This window comes from Poeciliopsis prolifica, unplaced genomic scaffold (assembly GCF_027474105.1).
Source record: "Poeciliopsis prolifica strain line A6 unplaced genomic scaffold, Auburn_PproV2 SCAFFOLD017, whole genome shotgun sequence".
Taxonomy (NCBI): Eukaryota; Metazoa; Chordata; class Actinopteri; order Cyprinodontiformes; family Poeciliidae; genus Poeciliopsis; species Poeciliopsis prolifica.
This window is the reverse complement of record NW_026562392.1, coordinates 9,293,437-9,317,218: the sequence shown is the minus strand read 5'-3', so window position 1 is coordinate 9,317,218 and position 23,782 is coordinate 9,293,437. Positions and strand designations below refer to the sequence as shown.

At 35.8% G+C, this 23,782-nt stretch overlaps 1 protein-coding gene across 1 annotated transcript in view; it reads left to right on the top strand.

The window, feature by feature from the left end:
- cdkal1 (CDK5 regulatory subunit associated protein 1-like 1) overlaps positions 1 to 23,782 on the top strand; it is a 179,692-nt gene that overhangs the window by 17,372 nt on the left and 138,538 nt on the right. Inside the window, exon 4 of the mRNA XM_055042067.1 lies at positions 12,124 to 12,208. Coding sequence (XP_054898042.1) covers positions 12,124 to 12,208 — 85 coding nt within the window. The remainder of the gene's footprint in view (positions 1 to 12,123; positions 12,209 to 23,782) is intronic.

Here is a 23,782-nt window from a genome sequence, read left to right as displayed (position 1 = left end):
GACTATTTAAGTGGTGCTTCTTTTAGCTACCTCCTCAGTTTCTTTTTCTAAGGTTAAAGCCGCAGCTGCCACAGTTCAAATTCAGCATTAAACTTTGTTTTATTTCCTTTTCAAAGGACAGGTGAGCTTTTACATACAGGTGGCTCCTACTGTTCTTCTTTTCTTTAGCCTGCTCTGTCTTTGTTTCTCTTGCAGGTGACAAGCGGCAGAAACACAGTCGACCACTCACGCACGCGTGCACACGCACCAGTGTTAGATCTTTCTTGGTTTTCTACCACAATATTTTTGTGCACAGAACAATTTGAGGTACTGTTGATTCCATCAGTCCTGTATGTACATTTCTTACAACCCTTTTTAAAGTTACTCCCACAGTGTTTCACACGAAGGGTCAAACATCCTATTTAATATTAACTGCCATCTCCTTGAGTAAACAGCAAATACAATCACATTTGTAATTGTACAGAAATATCGTGTCAATATTTGCCCACTCTGTTATTGTGAAATGGGGAACTGACTGTGGTTGCAGTGGTGTGTATGATTTTGACAGTTGGCTTGGAGGCTTAAACACATCTTCTCTTCTGCCTGCAGCCACAGATGTACTGATAAAACTGTGACATTTTAATAAGAAGTTTGTGAAATTGTTTCATAACTTCTTACACACAAAGTACAATTACGTTAATTCTTAAACTTTAGGTAAATATTAATAAAGTTATCAGCCACTGGATCTTAAAATAAGCTACATAATGCTGGTCAGATTTAAAAATAAAGCAAATAAATAGAAATACTGCTTTAATTGGACAGTGATGAGTATTTGTATTCTTAACTAAATAATCTAAAATCCAAACATTTAGGTAAAAGGTGCGGGACATTTCAGTTAAAATAGATGATTTTAAAGGTGCTCTTAGAGCAAGTTCGCCTGTACTGGCATTTAAATGAGCACTCGGACCCTCATCTTTTGACAACACTACACAGGTTGTAAAGCTGACAATATACAGTATGTGGAAAAATTCTGAACCAATCAGAGATTTATGATTAACTTCTGATCTTAGAGATTTGTAAAGATTGGACTTGTCAGCAAGGATTTAGTTGATTTTCCTTTTTATAACTAATGAACTCTCTTCCTCATATTTCTGTCATTTTGGGAGTAAATGCAATTTTCTATCATTTGTGAGTGCTTTTGGAGCTCTTAGCATTACATAGAGGATGTAGACCTTTAGCTTAACTCTGAGATTTCCAGAATGACTGGGTTTTCCAAAGCAATGATATTGTACAACAGACAGCTTTAAAGCTCAAAAGGATAAGGTAAATCAACTTTATTAGCTTTTGTGGTATTTGCTGAAATTGACTTGTGTGTCTTGTCTTTAAGGCAAAAACAAATTCTGGCAAAAGTTATTTAGAAAACATTTAAAGCTACAAAACAGTGAAGTAGCAAACCGAGCAGTATGTTGCTTATTATGATCAGAAATGCCTCCTCAAAAAACACTCATTGAACTTCTTACACTGGTTGGGAGTATCCTCACTCAAACTTAAAGCAATTTGCTTTATCTTTCATGCTTTAACTTTATACTCACCAATGTGTGTGCTAGTTAGCACAACCTGGTAATTCTCGGCTATTATGTGTTCACTGATTGCAAAAGGATTCAACTTTTGAGTTTCCAACTGGATAATCTTTGGTCAGGCCTTGTCGATACATGCACAATTATTATTGACACATTTGATAATTATACCCAAGACCAAATTGCACAGTTACTTTAATATCAAATATTAGTTTTAGGAGACAGACAACAATTTAGCATTTGGTTATGTTATTGTTGATTGATATTCATGAATTACAGCTTGAAATCAAATGTAAAAAATGACCAGACTCACTATAGAATTATACATTGCAAGACGTTTTTGTTTTTTTAGTAACAGAAATGAGAATTTGAAACTTCTTCAATTTGGAAGAAGGCTCTTTATCTCTCCAGCTATTGCATCTCCACCACCCGGGAACTAGAAAGTGAATCTGTGTGTCATGTCTCACTCTGAGGTGTGTTTTTTAACGTGAAATCCCTGGTATATTACTCTGTCAGTCAGTAACCTTCTTGCTCCTACTTTCTCCCAGACACTCTGACTTCAGTGCCCTTGACTCTAATAATCCCTTTCTCACTGTGTGAAATATCTTTTCATGTCTGCACTGATGATCATAATGGTTTTCTGTCTGAGCTGCAGACTAGTGATTGGCCCCAATTATCGCATGAACCTGAGGCTTCAAATCATCTTCTCTTTGCAAGGTGAGACATGTAATGGCAAAAGGCCTGGTTTCCATCCCGTGCCTTTATGCAGCTCTATAAATCACATTTAATGTCCATTTAAGATCTTACTGACTCGACTGCCAGATGTTTATCATTACTTACCTCTGTTGTACATGTCGCCCCAGAAGGCCTCCCGTCTTCTTTGGCAGTGACGGCTTTGAAGCTTTATCGCTCAAACTTAATCTAGTTTTTCTTTTTTACACGTTTAATGCAGAGTGCCCAGTTCGACACCCACTTCAATTACGGCGCTTCCGGCTTTAAATATAATATATTGACCACTTCAGGTGGAGTATAAACACAGATCAAAATCAGTAATTGTATGTGTGATAGGTTATATGTGCTTCAGTGTTATTGATTCCCTCTAGTTTTAGCTTTCGAAAAGTATGTGGACTCGGGTGCATCCACTGTGACTTTGTGATCAAATGTAAAAGCGACATATTGACTCCAGCCTCTTACCTCATGGAAATAAGACCCCGCCATACAATTAGCACCTTTCTTGACTTGCAGCATTCATCATTCCTGTTCCACTTTCAGCTGAACCTGGCTGCTATTTTTCACTAAAATACCCACACTTAATCTTCTAATACTGTCTCTTTTCACCGTCTTCATGTTGCCACATTTCGCTCCGTTTCTTCTGCATATTTTAGGTTTTCTCATCCTCATTTTCTTCAGCCCATCTGTCTTAAGTCATTAGATTCTTTATTCATCTCTTGATTCTTTCCCTCCCTCTCAGCCCACCATCCTTTTAGCTGCTGTCTCTTACAGCTTCTATCTGTCAGACTGACTAACTCTCTAACAGCAAAGTACTCAGAGTTGTTAAGGACAGTGGAAGAATCCCAAGTGAATAGATCTTTCGGAGATGTTGTCAAACTGTTGACGTGAGTGCTACCGTGGACTCCTGCTGTGCTTAACTCCGTGTACACCCCCCTCCTTCCCAGAGCACACCGATGCGCACGCTTATACCCAGCTCGATCCGCCTTCTGAGTAGAGATGATAGATAATATGCATGGAATCATCACTTTGAATTTCAGACAGTTGCGTCTTGTGGATTGCGATTCCGTTTAGAATACATTGTGGTACATATGGTTTGTATTGTATGAGTGGAAAATGCAGATGTAAAAAAAGAATAACCCAATTGGAAATGCCCCTTAATATACCTGTTAAAATAAACTAATCATTTTCAAAAGCCAAGAAAAAGTACAACCATATACACCTTCCTTCCTGTCATGAACTTTTTTTTTTTTTTAATATTTTTTGAGGTTTGTGATTTGGTTCTATTGCTATACATTGCAGTGTTCTAGGTGAATGCAGTTAGTTATTTATATTTTTTCCAACTACTTACTGTATGTTTTGGACACAGTTTCGTTGACGTATCATTTTGTTGTAATGAAAACTTTTACAGAGTAATGCCCCTTTTAGATTGTTTCAAATTCACAATTCTATAAGAAACATTCATTTATTGCCTTATCTATATATTTTATACTGTAACAGATGCAATTAGATTAACATATAAACCCGACCCTGTCTGCAAAATGAGCACCTTGGTTCTTATTTACTGTATACACTGTACACTCCTAGAATCAATGTAATGGCAAATAAAATACATTACAATTTTTCTTTAGACTATACATATGTGCTTTATGTAAGCTGAATGTTGGTTTTTCACCAACTCAGAGTTGCCACATCTCACTGCCAACTTAGCTAAAATGAAGGAAAGAACACATTTTCATGTTCAGTCGTTTCTTTTTATCTATATAAAAAGGCTTTAAAAACATATGCATGGCATAGTAGTGTTTAAGAGTTGGGGTTAAGTACATAGATTTAAAAAAAAAGGTTTAGAATATAAAATGCCTTCCTCATTTGTCCTCACAAAATTCCATAGGGAAATATGTCTAAATTGACATTTTCTGTCTTTTATTCTTGGTGATTACTAAAACTCTCTTCATATGCCTACTTTGTAGTAAGTATTCAGTTCTGATTGACAGGTTGCAACATATTGTTGGTAGCTGTGTGTTTGTGTGTGTGTTTGTGTTAAGTCAGCCAGAATCTCTCTAATGACAGTTGATTGCATTATCATCCACGGCTGAGTGGCTGCTCACACAGCTAGACGGATAGACCAACTGCCAAACCCCAAGGCCCCTGAGTGTGTGTTTTTTTCCGTGTCTGTGTGTGCGCACTTGTCTTCGTCTTAATGTGAATGTGACCGTGTGCTTGTGCAAGTCTTTTCTTGTAAAATGTGAGTGGAGGTGAAAATTGTAAGTCCACTATGACCCATTTACAATTTGCCACATCAATGAGGCAAATGCAACAATACACACATGTGCACACTCACTCACGCTTAGTTTTTCCCCCAAGGAAAAGGAACCTTTTAGACTGAAATATTGTCTGCTGGGACTCTGGCTTGTCCTAGCCAGAAATCCAAAGGTTGCTTCGCCGAACACACCCATTCTCACGCACATGTTGTGGAAATATAAAGATGCATATGAGGAACTGTAGCTTTAACAACACCAGAACACAGCTGGTTTTTAAGCCTATAGATTATCATTCTTACTGCATGCTGTCATTGATTTCTTTAACCATCATGGATGTATTATGTTTGAAGCTAAACACATGTAACTGTTTAGTAAAAAATAACATCAAGAAAACCCATTTCACACTTCATGCTGCTCTACTTGTTGAGAACTGTTAAAATTTGACTTAAGGGCTTTACATACTATAGAGAAAACTTTGTCATTGTTGTAAAGAACAAGAGCAAAGGTCTTCCACACTTGACCTGCTTTAGAAAAGGGCAAGTGAAGAACTCCTGGAAGGTCAACATTGGTTCCTCACACTGCATCATTTATAATAGTTTAAAAAAGAAAATCCATAAAAATATGTAAATACTAAAAAAAAGAATAAACACTCATGATAGCAATGCTAAAAACCCCACATCCATGTATGTTTTAGAAATATCAGAATGTTCAACGCTGATATTTCATTGTTCTCAAGGAGAAACTGGTACGAGGTGGTCACAGGTTCGCAAAAAGTGCAGATAATCAGACAAAAATTGTGATCACAATTAATGACTAGCAGTGACACTTTTGTTGAATTACAAATACACTGAGAATTTATAATTAAATACAGATGTTTTTTAGGGCTTACACAAACATGGCTTAGTCATTTATCTTGCCCTCTTGATTTGAACAATTATTATTTTTCTCCAATGAACCATAAATCAAACATTACATACACAAAGCACTTTTTTTCTCCTGTAAACCTACACAATCAAGCGGCTATATGAACTTGGGCTAAAATGTTTTAATCTGTTTTGTTGAGTTATTGTCATCAGAAAACAAATTGCTGCTGACTTATAAAATTCTAGAGAAAATACAGTCTTGACAGTGATCTCAGTTTTTGAGATGTATAACAGTGGGGACTGGGTCACTGCCCTGTCCTGCCCTCAAGTCCACCTGTCCTCCCAGGCTGTAGTCCTGGCACTCAGCTGTCTGGTCAGCCTATCAGCCATACATCCCTTATTGGCTCAGTCAAGTGTGTCTATTCACCCCAAAGCCACCCCTTGCCCTTACTTGCTTCCCCCAATAAACCAAGAGAGTAGTATTTCCCAAGGTCATTTTGTTCTCTGTGTGTGTGTGTATGTGCATATGAGAGTTGAGCGATTTTAGGGGGCAGTGGAGAAGGAATGATGGTGTGTTTGAAATGTGTGGGATGGATGGAGCGTGGAGGGCAAAATAACAAGGAGGAAAACAGTGTGTTTCTGTGTGAGGGGGTAATTGTGTGTGTTTGTGTGTGTGTGTGTGGGATCGGTTGGAAAGTGGGTCATGGTGTGATTTGTGAAGCACCAGGAGCATCATATTGACCCCGAGGGCAACTGTCTGCTTCTCTTCTCTCTTACTTGGAAACCCATAGACACACACCAACTCCAATGTATTTTGCTGTTGAATATCATTTACCACAACTGAAGAGCAGGGAATCAGAGATGCTACTGATCTGCTTCTTCAGTAGAGAAATGTGTGATGGTTATTATATTTTATTTATATAAAATCTGAATCTGCTGAAAGCCAGTGGAGATGATCACTGTCAGAAATTCATCCATATTGCCCCTCATACTTCATGTAATCCTTTCATTCAGTTAGATGGTTGATGTATTTTACACTGTGTATGAAGCTAACAAGGACATTTTGGGAGACCGCTTGAAAACCTGTCAAATAATCTGTCTGAAATGAAAAAATATGATCTTCTAACAATCATTAGTGAAACTGGGGTTATTTCTGGTACATATCCATCATAGTGAGGGGAATTAAAGGGAGCTTCATGAAAACTTCATGGTGCTTGGACAGCAAAGAGTCTGGAGCTTTTACACCTATAAAAATATACATAATCTGACTGCAGTGAGATTCACTGAACTGCCTGAAATCAAAAGATGGATTATCTATAACAAGCACAGATTTGAGATGCAAAATGCTTGGAGGGTGGACAGTAAACGGACAGGATTTTAGTTTTTCATCAAACCTATAAAGTGACTTGGAAGGCAAATGTAGATTTGAAATTACGGTCAAATTATAAAAAAAAATAAAAAACAAAAATCAGACTGTACCGTACACCATTTCAACATGTGCCTGATTATGTATTATTTTTATACATTTTTTATTTTTTTGTCCTGAAAAAACAAACTTGATACAATAAATTTGGTCAAATGAAGAAATCCAGATCATGTGGTTTAAGTTATGCCTGTCAGTTTGTTTGTACTTAGGTTCCTAAATCATAGAGATAATTAATTAAGTTCCTGAATCATAGAGATAATTAAAAAAGCTTAAATCTCAGGTGTCTCTTAAATAATTGTGTTTTCTATTGATTTTTTTATTTTTATTTTATTTTTTTTGCGTTCGCACGTACAGTTAGGAAAGTTGACTCATTATAGATTATGAATCATGATAAATCACGAACTCTGATTGACCAGAATGACTTCTGGTACAACTTCAATATCGGAGTTGTACATTTTGGTATAACATTTACAAATTGAAGTTTCGACAATAGTAAGCGTCCAGTTACGTAAGGTTTGTTGGTGAAGTGGATTTGGTCGATGATGAAACTGAGGTTTGAAAGCAATAGCACGCATGCTACTTTTACTGTATTTTCACACAGGAATGTATATCAAATTTGATGTTCGTGGTGCAAACTTTCAGATATTGGTGTCCACATTTCTGGTTCGAACCAGATATGAAAATAAATTCTGACTCATAAGAGGAAGAAGTTCTTTCAGGAAGGAAGCTTAGTCAAGTTTTATCTTGAAACCTAATCTAACTTGCCTGCTTAACACACAAAATCCTGTAACCAAAGTAACACAAAACTGGTTTTATATTCTGTTTGCATGCAGATATTTTAAAATTTGGTTTGATATATAAAGTTGTTTTAAGTCTGGAGTATGTCATTCACATTTCAAATCACAAATGTTGGAAATTTCTGCAAATAAATCATACTTTTCTACAGTAAATAACAGTGAACAGTTGACTTTAGTTCACAGGTTAGAGTTTTTATATGCATGTATATTTTTCATCTCTGACCCTGCAGCTGAGCCTGAACTTTGATTCCCTGTGGAATGTTGCTAACACCTGTGGGTAAATTGCTGCAAATGCAGCAAAGGAAACCAAAAAAGAAAGATCTAATTGCCCATAATCATAGGACCATTTACTTTGGTTTGAAAACAAAACTTTTATTTCCAGTTGCAGTGGAGCACTGTTTCTCTTGCACTGTTTCTACTCATTTAGCTATACGCTGCATCCATGGATTTAGTTGTTTTCTCATTTTCCTCCCCCTATACTTATTCTTTATTCCATTTATTTTTCAATGTATATCCATGACTCGTCAGTCCTTACTAAAACCCCTCCAGCTTTTTTTATGATTCCATCATTCTTATTTTTTTTGAGTGCACCTGCTCCCACAACTCCTTTGCTTTCTTTTGACTCATCTCCACAGTGAGTAGTGAGATAGGAATGTGTTATGTATGATTCTGTGTACACATATACTCAAACACACATGCACACTCAAATACTGACCACAGGTGCTGCAATCCCAACATGTCTGTCTCAGGTAATTCAGAATCATGACCAGGAATAACCTCACGGATTAGATTTAGCCATCCGGTTTTACATGTGGAGATTTTCTCCAAATAGACTGTGTGTAGGTCTACCTATGTGAAATATTTCAATGCATACGCTCAGGAACAGATTGAGGCAAAGACACACACAGGAGTGGTGCACACAGCAGCACCTGTTACGAGGGTCAACAGCCTGGCATTGGATGTTTACTTTCATTTCTATTCGGGAACAAAACCAAAAAAGTCCACTCTTCTGTGTCTTTTGAAGGAAAATTAATAAATTAGCTAAAGCACTAACACTGCTGCTACTCCTGCAATTTTGTTCGACAATGAAAGGACCAATTAAAATCTAAAAATTATTTTTGACAAAGATCTATTTCTACACCTATATTAATTATTATTTTTTCTATAGTAGCACGTTTGTGCACACTGTAATACAGTGTTCAGAAGTAGGTATAACACCACACCCTGCTGGAGAGTCTGTTTACAAAAGATTCATGCAGATGGTTATTCATATCTTTACCCTCTGGCCTCAGTTTCATCAGATAGGTCAGTTTTTGTTCACATTTAGTTCTAGTGAACTCTCACAGGCTTGTCTAATCCATGACAGGCAAAAAATAAACAAATTACTTTTAGACAATTGGGTGTACATCAATGCTCATTCAAATTTTATGCAAATAAGAGATTCCCAAAATTTTCCAACAGTCGCTCATGATTTCATGTCATGGAAACTTTTTTGCTGCGTTAGTGAATGCTGTTTTCTCACAGTGAGATAAAAGATGAAATGATAACAGACAAATGCATTTCATTGCAGCTTCTTGCCAAAAGGAAAATATTTTTGTTCAGTTGAAAGGTGGTTTTATTTACCGACTTATTCTGCAGGTTTATCCATGCTACCTTGTAATGGTTTGTTAGGCGGTGGACTAAGCTTGTTTGAGGCTGAAATAACTATATAGTTCAAGTCAAATTCCATTTCCTGGACTTCCTCAGCCTTCAAACTAAGGTCACATGTGGATTTGGTCAAAATATTTTACACAGTTGGCAGGAGTAGTGCAACAGGATTTTGTCAAGGTGTAATATGTTTTCCTCCATTCAACCGTTTTTGTGAGTTCAGGTTTTAATCCACAAGTACGTAATTTGTGCTCTGTGTGTGTGCATATTAGAGCTTTGCAGATGTTTTTTTGTTCCTGGTGTGTTATGTGCACTTTAAACGGGTCTTGAAAAATGCCCCGGGTGGAGAGGAAACGGCAGCCACACAGCTGAGACTCCTCCCTCTGCTGTTTTGTGTACGTTTGTTTTATTGCTTAAGAACAAAAACAAATGTAAAAGCCTGATTTGCCAGCTGCATGTATTCAAGTTTTTCCTTCTGATGATCAGTGACTCATTTTCTCATCCACAGACAATATTTCTGGGGTTTGTATTCCCCTTGGCTTTGATTTACACAATTCCACGTCACACAGCCGCACAAACAAGCCAACACAAGTCCGTCCTCATATCAGTGTTAGTCATATAGTTGTTGTAAAGTTTGAGATTAACAGTACTGGACGTTTTGTCAAGGTAATGTAATCTGAAGCACCAAATAATTTTCTATGAGCATATGACTTAATTTGGTGATGTTATTGGATATGAAGGAATGTACCTTGAACCGACACCCGATGTTCGTTTGAGACTTATTTTATAGTAAAGAAGGAAATTGACAGACCTGACTAATAAAGGCATCATATTTTGATAGCTAGTATTGTGAGAAATTGTTAAAATATGAATGGCAGCATTTGGGGTCCTGTAGGTTAATCATACACTGTGATATCATTTTGTATTTTGAGGTTAATGTATTGCTATTTATCTAATGTCATTGCTGTAATGTCATTGCAACATTTATTTTTATGAAACATTATTAGATGCTGCTCATTTTTTAACTGCTCTCTAAATATACGAAGAGGTGAATAATGTTCCTGCTATCCAATTCAAATCAGTTGTGGGACAGATTTGTTGTTAGTTTTTCCTCTTCATTCATGGGTCCATCTTGTGTATCAAACTAAATCTGCAGCTGTGGTGATTTATTCATTTGTTTCTTAAAAGTTTGAAGACAATAAAATAGATTCCTTCTTCATAACTGGAAAAAAAGCGCACACAAAAAAACAAAACCTTCCTTTTATCTTTATATGCTTGTTAGACTAGATGTATACCACTGTGGTCCACTCAGTCCAAAAAGTTTTTTTCTCTGTTATTCTTTCTAAGTAACAGAAGTTCCTGTGCTGGAGTCTTCTGTTTGACAGTTCATCTTTTTTTCATAGAAAAACACAGCCAGTGTGTACCAGATGAACAAATGCATAGAATACAATATGTTTGGACCAGCATAAGTTTTGCTGCTGCAGGGAAACTGATTCCATGTGAAACAAAACGAGATGGGAGTCTAGTTTACAACTTGTGTGTTGTGCTGTAATTCGGCTCTCTGGCCAGTTGTGCTTTACAACTTCAACAACTCAGAACAACAAATCAATATTCCATGTTCAAGTGTCTTCAAATAACAGTTGTTTTTGAAATGTATTAATGTATCATCCATAACCTGTATGTAGGGTTAAGAAGGCTCAACAAATGCTCTAAATTGGATCAATTATGTATGATTTACTTTATATCGAAAAAATATAAAGTTTTTGACAATACAACCAATACAATACAATACAACCTGTGTATTGTCATTTCTGACAATACACAATAATCTTCAACAACCTCAACTTAAATTCACTTTCAGATGTAACACTTTTTAGTCTTTGGTTTAGCATGAGTTGAATTTAGGATATTGACATCAAATTTGTAATGCAACTCTCACTGTGAACAAGTCAAATCAGCCATTATGAGTAGAGAAACTACTCAACAATACACTCTCTTTCCTATTTATAAATGTCAGAATAAGTTGAAATTCATAACTATACATACATTTCCTTTTTATTGCTAGAGTTGCCTTTTAAACTATGTGAGTTATTTTAAATGTTTGTGGTTTCCTTGTGCAAACGTCTTACAATAGTTTGGGGTTTTTGACTACTTCCTGCTGACGGAATTGATGTGATGGCTTTAAGTTTGTGGGACGTTTGTTCAAATACTTTTGCAACTCTACTTTCAAATTACTATGGCATTGAGATCATAATTTTGTGACTATCACTCCAAAACATTGAATTTGTTGTACTTGAGCTACTTGTTAGTGAATTTGTCTAAATGATTCTCTTTGGTTTAGATGAGTAATTTGTTCTCATGCATGAGGAACATGACACCTTCAGGAGTTCAGAAATCATACCCAAGCATTACTTTGACTTTTACAGGTCCACAATTCTCTTCCTGATATGATGGCGGATTTATTTTTATAGTGCCATGCCAGAAAGTATAAAAAATACTACAAAAAAGATGTACATCATGAACTTATCAGAATCGTATAAAGCCGTGACAACATCAACATCATCATCTGGAAAGGAAAAGTTTATTATGATTTAATGTGAAGATAATCAACCTGCTTTTTAAACGGTGTATGGCAATATCTTATTTCAGTTGTTATACTCTGTTTGGAAGTTGATCTTGCAAAAATATCATTTTTTTCTTCCCTTTTGTCACAGATGAGTGTACTTCACAAAGTTTCTTATGTTTAGGAAACATTATGCTTTGTTGAATCCCATGTTTGTGTTGTAGTCTCTGCAGTTTTTGTGTTCTTACCAAAAATAAACGAAACTTTGTTTGTTTCTACAGAGGACCCAGCAGAAGCAGACTTGTGGTTGCTGAACAGTTGCACAGTGAAAAACCCTGCAGAGGACCACTTCAGAAATTCAATCAAGTACGTCAGTGAAAAACACAACACACTAACCAAGGTTCAGTCCAGCCTGCTCTTGAGGCTAGAAATCCTATGGTCATTTAGAAAACATTAATGGCATTCAGGCTCTGGGTTCTGAAACCAGAGCTACTCTGAACATTCCCCTCTGTATGGCAGGAAATTGCACTGTGCGTGGAGAGGTAATTTAACTTTATTTGATGTTACGAGCTAACATGACTCAGAAATTTTTTTGGGAACATAACTGCAAGAAATGATGAACTGAACCAGAATAAATACATTAGTTGGACTCAATAGTAAAGATCAAATATTAAGACAAATTAAAAGAACACAATTTGGATCGCAAAAAAATACTTTTGACATTACAGTTTTTGACTCCAGCGTTCCCCTAGAAGTAGCCACAGATCTTTTCTGACTGACTTGTTTTCATGCACAGGCTCATCTTAAATTCTGTGTTTTAGACCTTTTGAGTTTGCATGAGACTCCACCCTCTTATTTTTTCCAGAAGTTGTGAACACAAAGAAAAAATGAGAAATGCATACGCTCTTACAAAAGGACTGGGAAATTAAATTAGAAACTATTTTTCATTTTGGTAATTTTGCAAGGAGCACACACACCTGGCAAAATGTGGTTATGTTTGACATTGAGCCTCTTCATTAATTTATTTTTCCAAAGTAATATTGGGATATTTGTTGCTGAGTTCTCCTGGTCTTCTCGGATTACAAGTTGAAACATGATGCTAACAAATGTGTTTTGTGTTAAAAAAATATTTCTTATCCCCCTATGTTCAAAAAAGAGAAAAATATCACCCTCTCTTTATTTGGAGACTGGTTTATAAAAAAATGAGAACCAGTTCACCAGCATCATGATCTGGTTGTCCAACATTTAACTCTGTTGTCCTCTACTACCAATCACATGCTGCATTATCAGAACAACAATATAAATAGAGGGCAGTGGCTGTACAACATATTGATCAATGTGCTTCATTTTTTAATATTTGATTATTCAATTTGCAATAATTGAATAATCTGTTCAATTATCTGTTAAAGTCAGCAGTATTTTTCATTACTGCCATCATTATCTAATGGGCAAGATGTTTGTGTTTTAGCTTTTTCACAAGGTTAAATGACTAGCATGTATTGGAGGTTTGGAGTCATAAAAATTAAGTTCTGTTTCACTGGGCCAAATTAGCGTTTTAAAGAACATTTTTACTTCACAGTGGAATCTGCCTGTCTTTTTTTCTGTAACAGCATCTTGATGCTCACTGCTCCTCCCAACCCGCTTCTGTCAAACTATTTCTTTTGCAAAGAGTCAATTAGAAAAAAATGCAAAATAATAGCACACTTCAAGACTTTGAAAATGTCCCCTTTAATGGCGCCTGACTTTTTTTTTTGACAGGAAATCACCCAGCTGTAATGCTAATGCAATTAATGCTCTATTCACTAAGAAGACACACATACACACCCTCCCATACACATGCATATGGCAGGCATAAAGTTTTTTCTGCCGTTCATTGCTTGCTATTTTCTTGATTGAGAAACAAAATGAGGGGGTTCAAGATCAGAGAGAATCCAAATGCCCACTTGTCATTGCTCTTTTTTCCCCCTCACATGCCTTTGTTTTTTCTGAGGCGGAGGCAGGGACGTCGGCTGCCTCACGCTCAGTCACACGCTGGCCGTGATGCCTGCGCCTCCTGGTACCAGACCTTGTACTTCAAATTCACACATATTTTCACAGACTGGGTCATAGTTGAAATCCATCTAGAACATTAGGGAATGAAGAGTTTCTGCATGACTGAGTTCCCAGCTACAATACTTTTCTTAATGTTTATTTTTTTTTCCTCAATATTTTTAAAATAAATTTTGCCCACCACAGTGTTGGAAATTCTAATCAAGTCATTCCTGAAGAACATCAACCTTAACATGAATGTCAAAAGGATGTCAACTTTCTTTCATTCAACCATTTATTTTATTTTCTGAAGAGAGACATTGTGCATTAGTGAATATTTTGAACAACATAAATTTATGTTACACCTGAGGCTGTCAGATGGTAAATAACATAAAGTGAAATAACATTTTGTACTGCTGCCTGCGTGGAGTTGGACTGTAACTGTTCTGAGAACTGATACTTCAGAATATTTTTCTACAATTTGTTTTTGAATGACACAGTGGTTTTATTATTTCCAAGGTGTGGTTGATATTACTGTTTTTAAATTATTATAAAATAATTTTACTTTAAAAACTTGTCAAAGTTTTAAGGTTTTATGCATGATATCTCAGAGGTACAGTAGAGAAGGGATATTATAACCAACAGAGAACACTGCTTGTTGAAGTTTAAAACTGTACAATAAAATCTTTTTTCAGATGTTGTTTTCACTACATTTTTGGCTAATGCTAATTTATTATCTTTAGTACGCTCTTGTCTGACCATTTAATTTGTTTCTCGTGCATGAATTATTGCATTTTACTTAATATTCTGGTGTTTCAACCATCCTTCATCTCCAAAATTCTATATATTTATATATAAAACATAATTTAAGTGGATCATTACATTTTTGTTTGTAATATTGTCTGTATATTTCTTCTAAACAGTTTGCGCACAAACTGAGTTAACCCCCCCCCCCAAAAAAAAAAAAACAAACAAAAAAAAAAAAACACCTTTGCAAGTGTTTTTCTCCTTGATTTCCCCCACCCCCACCCTCCCCCTCCCCATGTGGCTGAGGACAGGTGCAATCAAAGCAGAACATGTTCATTTAGCAGAAATATCCACGTCAACGTGGACAGAACCGGAGTTGTCAGGTGGAAAGCTGTCAAGCCATTTTGTATAAAGGTTTTTAGGGCATTTGTATGAATTCACGAGAAGACTATTTGTGTGCTTGACATTTTTTGGTGTCGATACTCTGCATTTGTGTGCATATAGGCAGTGATGTGTTTGTATATTGTGCATATGCAAATATTACATTCCAATTATACGCACACCAGTACCTATCCATATAAACCAATTTAGATTGACCTACAGTGAGTTGGGCAGTGTTGTTCAAATATATGGTTTGTTTATCTCGATGAAGTGAATAATTCAGGCTTAATGTCAAAACTCAGGACTTTGCTATTGGTGCTTGTTTTTTTAAATTTTTTCGTTGGTGCCAACCTTTTAAGGGGAAGTCTATCTGTTGTTTTTGTCATCATTCAAGGTTACATCGAGACTTTAAGATATTCACTTGTGCTTGTTGCTCAGTCAACTGGCAGATATTTTTTACGTCTGGAATTTATTAAACACCACAAAGCGCAGAGGACTACCTGAATGCTAAAAAGTCAATTATAATGAGTATTTAAATATGCATGTGTGTGTTTTTAAATGCCAAAATCTATAGTGTAATTCAATGTCAGAGACCTCAAATCAATAAATGCTGAATGCATTAAAAACAGTTGCTCAACAGCGTGCGATTAAGCCTCTCTGCGTTGCCGTGCATCTGTGTATGTGTTGAATTTCTCCACTTGGCTGTTTCTACTAATTTGTATGATCAAGGGAATGCATGCTAAATGAATAAGTTCCTAACTCAGCTCTGTACGTCTGTTTTCAAAATACACCAATTCCCATGTTGTATTTACATTCATTTCAGTATAGTTTTAATATTCATGAACCAACCATAAGAAAGAAAAATCATTAATGGTAATTGAAAGGGGACTCAGGGTGTACAGAATGAACTCTTAGAGGAAGTCTTGTGCTTATGCTTTTGCATTTAAACTGATGTGTAGGCTGGATTGTGAATATGCATGAATGTCCCTAGCAAGCAGGACAGTTTTCCTCAGTGTTACCTTTTTATGGCCTTGATTGTGTTGACCATATGCTGCCAAAAATAAATTTAAAAGCAGGGCATAGTTATCTGCTTGTGTCTCAACCAAATATTTTATTTTAAGAGGAAAATGCGGCAGTAAAAGTGATTATTTTGCTATGTAGAAGTTGAGTAAATTGTACATTAAATTACATATATTCATTATTCTCATAATGTTGCATTTCTTATGTTGAATCACTCTCCATCCAGGAGATGTTCTCTAAGGAGAAAAAAGACTTTTTCACAGTTAGTAAAGATTTAGGCAGGCATGTCATCTGTTTATGGTGTTTCACTATGTTTTATTAAGTCCACAGTCAGAAATTTTTAGAGCACTTAATGCTTCGCTATGTTGACAAGTTTTACAAAGTTGCAGATCTTATTTTCCAGCAGGACTTGTAGCTCGCAAATACCGACCAACCGGTGAGTGTTGGTAGTTGTGTGCTGCTTTACTTATCTTGCCGCACTGGATGTTTTGTTTTTCCTGCAGTGAGCCTCGATGTAGCCAAACTATGTCAAGTGTTTGTTTTTTAAATATCATATATAAAATTTGTCATGTTGATGCAATTTGAAGTTATTCACCCCAGAGGTAATTTTCCACCGCAACATGCAAACTTCCCCATTCATTTTTAGAGCGTCTAAAAATGAATGGGGAAAGCATTACCCAAGCATTACCCAAAGCATTACCCTCTCTACCCAGATTTCTGAAAATTAACTTTTTAGTTTGTTGAATCCCCTGCATACCTATTACTGTGCAGGTGATTCCTTGTGTGCATTTATTTTTAGTATGTAAAGACACAAATGTATCCATTGATGTTAAGTTGCAATAAGTGGCTTTTGTTAAAACCGACATATTAAAAGTAGGCAAGTACAGATTTAGATTTTGTGGCTAATTATGGGCTCTTTCATGATGAATAAGTTGGCATTTTAAAATGGCATTTTCTACCTGGTGATGAGCTTAACACTAAGATTTCCAAAATAATTTCAGCATGTCCTAATCCTCATGCTTGGTGATATGCACAGGTTTAAAGCTCAAAAGGGTGAAAATAGTGACTTTGGTGTACTCCTTTCAACCATTTTGATATCTGCTTCCTTTTTTCTTGCTTTCTTGAGACATAAATGAAAAAGACAAAACTCAATGTGTTATAGAAAATAGTTTCTTTTTGAATAGGTTACATCTCTTTGCCTTTGACATTCTCTGAAGTGGTAAACACTTCACTATATTAAAAATAGATAACATTTGGATGGCTTGGCTTTATACAAGATTTCACACTGAAGAATGCCTTTGATTGCTGAAAATACATCATTTGATGTATTTTTCTATCAAATGATAGACAATACATTTGATTCTAGAGTTTCTGACCTTCAGTTCAAACTGAGAACCTATTAATTAAAGTCAGCAACTAATTCTTCTATTTAAAAAAAAGCTAATTCATTTGCTTTAAATGAAATGCTGACCAACTCTGCATATACATTGTAATACCTGTCAGTAAAATATCCACTGACACTGGGATTATGTCATTCTGTGTTTCTCGTACAAATTGTGAAATGAAAGCCCAAGCTTTGCCACAGTTTTACTTAGTCTCCTGCCCTTGATTTGAACCTAAGTGAACTGAAAACATTTGGTATTAGTTCTGCTCTCTGTCACAAGTCTTTAAAATGACACATTGCTTCAGTAATCAACTGTGTAGTGACCCCAGACAACTATAAATGTCACTCTCCAACATTGAGATATATTCAGAAATATACAAAATGTTGACACTGCTGAACAGTCACTAAAGTGTTATTTAAGTGCCTATAATATAAGGAGCTGCTACAAGCCTCACAGTGTTTTGTTTTAAATGAACTCATGCATAGAAGTCGGTGACATTAAGGCCAAAGCTGTTTGCTTTTCATCAACTTGACATCAAGGTATAAACAATCCGAAATTTGCAGTGACCTTTTGAGTTGTTTACTTGGGGCAGTTGTTTTATGTCCATGCTCCAATACGGCAGACACCAGACATTGGTTTGCATCTGACTGGAGACACACCCACGCAGACGCGCACACACCCACACACACACTTTACACTTGCTGCCTGGGGCTGGTTTTGGTACAACCCAGGGATTGGCATTTAATCTGTCAGTTCTACAGGGCATTAGCCTACATTTTCGGGTATGCAGACACAAAAAATGGTCTTGGGGATAGAGAGAGAGACTGACAGCTACATAGGGGAAAAGGCATGGTGAAAGACGGGAATATGTTGGTTAATTCAGACGTCCTGTGTTTGTAACACTGAGCCCAGGGCAGTCTGAGAACTACACCAAGAACTCGGCTGACCAGATTATGACCTTGCTTTAATATTTTCTTTTGAAGTGCACATTTCATGGGTTTCAGTTTAAAAATAGTGTTTTAAAAAAAAAAGTAAAATGTCTAAAAGAGCCAAAACATGCCTATAGTTGACTTGAACTTAAACAAGTAATTTAGTGCAACACGGATGAAGGAAAATATTTGCCACCGGGTTAAAAGCACAATCTGATAAAAACCTGTCAAAGCCCCTTCAACTTTTCCCTCAATTGACCACAAGCTCAAAACAAATAGATATTCCTTTTATTTGTTCATCTGGTTGAGTGGTGATGTGTGGATGAGTGGCCCTTTAAGTAAATGGGTTCATAATTGCAGCCTGTCACATAGTATCCGTCCTTAAAAGGTCCTCCTGAACGGCAATCAAAAAACTTCTCAACTTTCATCAGTTCCTCCAGTAGAGATTAGTACTCATGGCTTTTCCCTGTTGCCCAGCTGTGGTTTTACACATCTTGAGGCCAACATAATCTGAAGATCTTTTTTTAATAGTTGAGTCTTATGTGCAGATAATTTCAGATGTCCTAAAATCAGGGCATACTTGCCTGAAATAAGAGCTATAACTGCTTGGTGTGTGAACTATTAATAATGTCAGAGGCAGTTGTAGTGTGCCTGCAATACTTTAAGTGTTTCAAAAATGTACCTCGAGTGACTGAGTGTATCAGATAATTTAAATGACAAAAAAGTGTGTGTTTTGGAGGTCGGGGTGGGGGTTATGGAGAACAGCATAGTGACTCGCACAGCAGGGCAGGTGTTCAAGATTGAGATGTAACGTCAGCTGCTGTCTGCAATGAAAAAATGAATTCTCTTTAAGTGGACGCTCCCAGCAGGCGACTGACAGAATGTTATTTTTATTTGGCCTGTATTTATTTATTTTTTTTATTTTTGAGAAATTTAACATTGATGAGTAATCTTGAAACAGTTATGTTTGATTAATCTGCAGTGACTCTGTGTAAAAGTCATGTTAGACAGGTCAGAGGTCATCCTGAAGACTATGGAGGTGATGCTTGCTGCGGCAGGTGATGGATCACCTGGCTGTGTCTGTATTTTAGTTCTTATATTATGAGATTTTCATGTTGGATTTAGTTCTGTGTAGAGATGCTTGTAGTTATTTCTGATCTGGCTGTTTTTGTCTTGTATTTTTCATTACACTAAAGCATTTTTTTCATTGTGTAATTTAGAGAACACTCCACATGCCTACTGTTATTGCTTTTTCCATCTATTAAGTTTATTTTTGACTGAATTCAAATAATTAAAAATTGCATTTTACAGACATCAGCTGTGACCTTTACATCTAATAGCTGAAGGTGATTTTGGTTTTCAAAATGTTTCCCATGATAACTGTGTGTGTGGCTGCTTATTTGTGTGACCATCATATTGAGGCATGTAGATTTTATCCTGCATGGACCAGTGTTGTAGTACTAGAGACCGGTCTCGTCTCGCACTTGACTGCATAAGTTTTACTCATATGTGATAAAATTAATAACCTACCTGAAGAAAACCATGTTTAAAAAAGGTGATTTGCTTTGTATATACTTTTTTTAGTCTTCCTAGTGTAAATGAAAATAAACCAGAGGTTTGATTTATTATTATAACTTTTCTCCCCACTGTATCAGTTTCAACGGATGACAAAATTAGCAGAAATTGTGTCTTTATTGGACTTTTTCAACCTGCTTTCCCAAACATATGTCGTCACGCTAAAATATCTGTATCCCTTGGACCATAATATTAAATTAAACACAGGAAAGGAAGGCAGTTAGATGCTCTTGGTTTTATTTTGATTTATGATCATGATAGTGGTTGAATATAACAGCTCTCAATACTTTTTTAAATATTTGTAATTGTAGATGAGAGTCATTCTTAACAATAAAATGTATATTCAAGTTGACAGTTCTGATTTAATTTTAAAAATATATTTAAAAAAAAAAGCCTGTCTCAGACATAGGTGCTTTTTGAAATCTTTGTGCCAAGCATCAAATGATTGTTTGCTAATTCAAAATTACTCCATTTGACACATTCACCATTATGTTTTTTGCTATAGATTTATACTTGTTAAAACTCACTGGAAGGAAGCAAACCAAGAAATTCCTTGAGAGTAGAATAACTTTTTAAGCTTTTTTGATATTTAAGAACATGGCAAATTGAAAAGCAGGCAATTTAATTTTTAAATTGTGGCTGAATAATGTATTAGAAATATATCATTGTCTATGTACACATTGTGTATTGCCTGCACTGCAATAAGTGTTAGCTAAGTGTTTAAGTAACATGTTTTCAAGTTCTGGATCCCTGTAATGTACTTAGTAGCACTTGCACAACAGAGCACAAAAAGCTTTGCATGGTGCAGAAGTAGTAAGGTTATCAAGTCATTTAAAAATGAGGTATGTTGTTTCAATGCCAAAGCAGCAAAAAGAAGTAACTTTTTAATAACACCTAGTTGAGATGGAACTTATTATCTTCGGTCTACAATTGCTGTGAACCTAAAGCAGAAAGACAACACTTTTTTTGGTTTTATTTGTTGCAAGTTGTATCACTATCACAAAATTCACTAATATTATCACAAATCTCACATTTTCCTAATATTTTTGTGCCCCCACAGCTTTAAAAAGTTAATGCTACGGCAATTGACATGCGAGTATACCCACACATCCTCTGAATCTGGGTAATACTGTTACTCTATGGCTTCAACATGAAGCAATTTTGTTCATAACTAATGACCTTGATGCCTCAGTAATGCCAGAGCAATAAAGTGTGTTTAATTAAATTTCCAGTTAAATAGATAACATGCAAGAAAAGAAGACAAATGGCGGTAGAGTAGCGAAGGAGAAAATGGGAAGAGACGGATTAAAAAGGTGGGCAACATTTAAGAGTATCTTTATAAAAAGGAAGCCGTTTTACTTCAAATTAAATGAGTTGACCCACCAGAGCCACTTTGATTTAAATTTAATTAACTTTGGTTTTAGTGACATGTTCACTCTTTGGGAGTGCTGAACTGAAAGAGGTATTAAGAAGACCAAAGAAGAGAGAAATGCTTCTCAGATGCTCATAAGGTGTTTGCTTCTTTTTCTGCAGGTGTTTTAACAAGGCTGCACCTTTACCCCATCTCTCTGTAATGTGCTCTTTGCTTCATTTTGCATGTCTTTTTTTTTCTCGTGTAACATAATCCCTGTTGGGAACAATTTTTGTTTCCCTGATAATTCTCATCAAATCCTACAAAATTTATTTGAGGGAAATGATTTAAAAATGATACAACACAAATATCAAGACAATTATGCCACATAATCAAACCCAACTCTTTAAAATACTTACACATTTAAAGAAGACTGACAAAATATGTCAGGAGCAAGTGATTAAAACTATTGGAAAGGAAACCTTACTCATGTAGACCAAGCAACGCCAGTGGCTGATTCATTGAGAATTTCAGCCTGTGAAACGCATCAAAGAAATTTTAGATGGTAAAAAAGAGAAGAAAAGTGTTCAGCCTGATAATTATGAAAATACAATTTTATCAATGTAGTTGTCAGAATGTGTCTTTTTTTAAATATGTCCCAGGTTTCTTTAGTTTTGGTGGTTTGTTTTGTAAATGTTAAAAATTACACACACAAAAATCACAACAGCTGCTAAATTAGTGATGCTGCAACACAGTCATAACTTCTACTTACTTTATTCTCCTCCAGTATTATCCACATTTTATCCAAATCATATTTGGTAGATCTAAAAGTATCTTGGGCAAAATAACTCTATAAAATGAATTATTTTATTTCACGTTGTAGAAACGCTAGGCTGTCATGTAGTTAAATAGTTCACGTTTGTAATTTTAAACTAGTGATGTGAAGGCTTTGTCTAGAATTCACTGTAATCTTAATTAGGCAAGGACAGAGAATCTCATCATTGCCTCATTAGGCTTTCAGGTGTAAAAGAAGAAGAAAATGATAGGAAACTTCACAAGAGGAGGGAATCATGCTTATATTTTCTTGCTGCCTCATGACAGCTTTGTTACAATTTATGAATGCACTTTTGATCACAGGTTCATTAAAATATTAAAAAGAAAATGAAATGACTTACACTGACTTGCTTCATTTCAGTTCTATCATTATTTATAAATTGTCAAAGTAAAATATCAACCCTTTACTTGTATTGGGATTTTTTTTTTAAGAGAGGGAGAAAAATAAATGTCCAGCCTGTTTGCAAGGAAGTGTTGATTTGGTTTAAACGTGGATAAATGTCTTTTGAAACATTGACTCATCTGACAGATGGTACATGGAGAGGACTGCCCTGACCCTTTGTTAACCTGTACTGACAAAACAGGTAAACTACAGCACCTGCTGCTTCGCTTCTCTCTCATTAACCCCACACTGACTTGCTGACAAACTAAACTGAATCTTTATTTTGACTTTAACTACGCTTCTTACAGTATTGTGCTTTGTATTTTTTAAAAAGATCAGGCCAGGCTGTTTTACAGAAGGTGTTTGGAACTGAGCTACTCAGCTTACAAGGGTTTGATGACTCACTATAAACTCACTCAATTTATATTGAGTCAAATACACCTAGCTCACTTAAAAGTGTTTATTTTTTACACAAATCTAATAAGTAAACATATGAAAGTGCAAGTATAAAGCTCTAGGAGACAAAAGGGTAATGATAGGTCAAAGAAGCACCTGTAAGCTTTTGACATTCTCCCTGTGGTCTTGTTTTAAGTTGAATATTTCCAAAGCTGACATTTGCTGGTGTTTGCTAAACAAGCAGTGACCCGGAAAGTCCTGAGCCATTTAAATACTATATAGTCACTGCAACTTATAAGAGATGACATGCATGCCCTCTGCAATAGTGTCCTGTGCACTGTTGGGGGTGAAAAGTGACAGCATAATTGGTTGAGAAACTTTGCAGTTCTACTTTCATAATAGTTGAAATACAGTTTTTCAGCGTATCCATCACACCATTGTCACTTCAAGATTCAATAAGTTCAATAAGAGACGTGATTGATATAAATTAAGTCATGAAAGATGACAGTGAGATCTTTGACCTTTAAAGGTTTGCCTCTAAATCCTCAAGGGAGGCTGTATCCTCAGCAGAAGAGAAAGGGATATGAAATGTGACAGTATTACTCAGTGTTCCTCAGCTGAGAAACTTACAGAAAAATTGAGAAACTTTTACAGCCTGCGAAGAATGGTGGTGTGACTATCTTCCTTAGGCTTCTGCAGTCTTTACTGTTATGTTTACACATGCAAGTATATGTAGTGCTTTCATCAGACAAAGTGTTCTGTACACACAACACAAATTAAGTCATTGCAAGGTGATGTTAAATGGAGACAGGTTTTTAATGTCTTCTAAACACAAATCTGAAAAGTGTGTTTTTCATATTCATTAAGCCACTTCTATTTTTTTTTGACTCAGAAATAAAATCTGAAATAAAA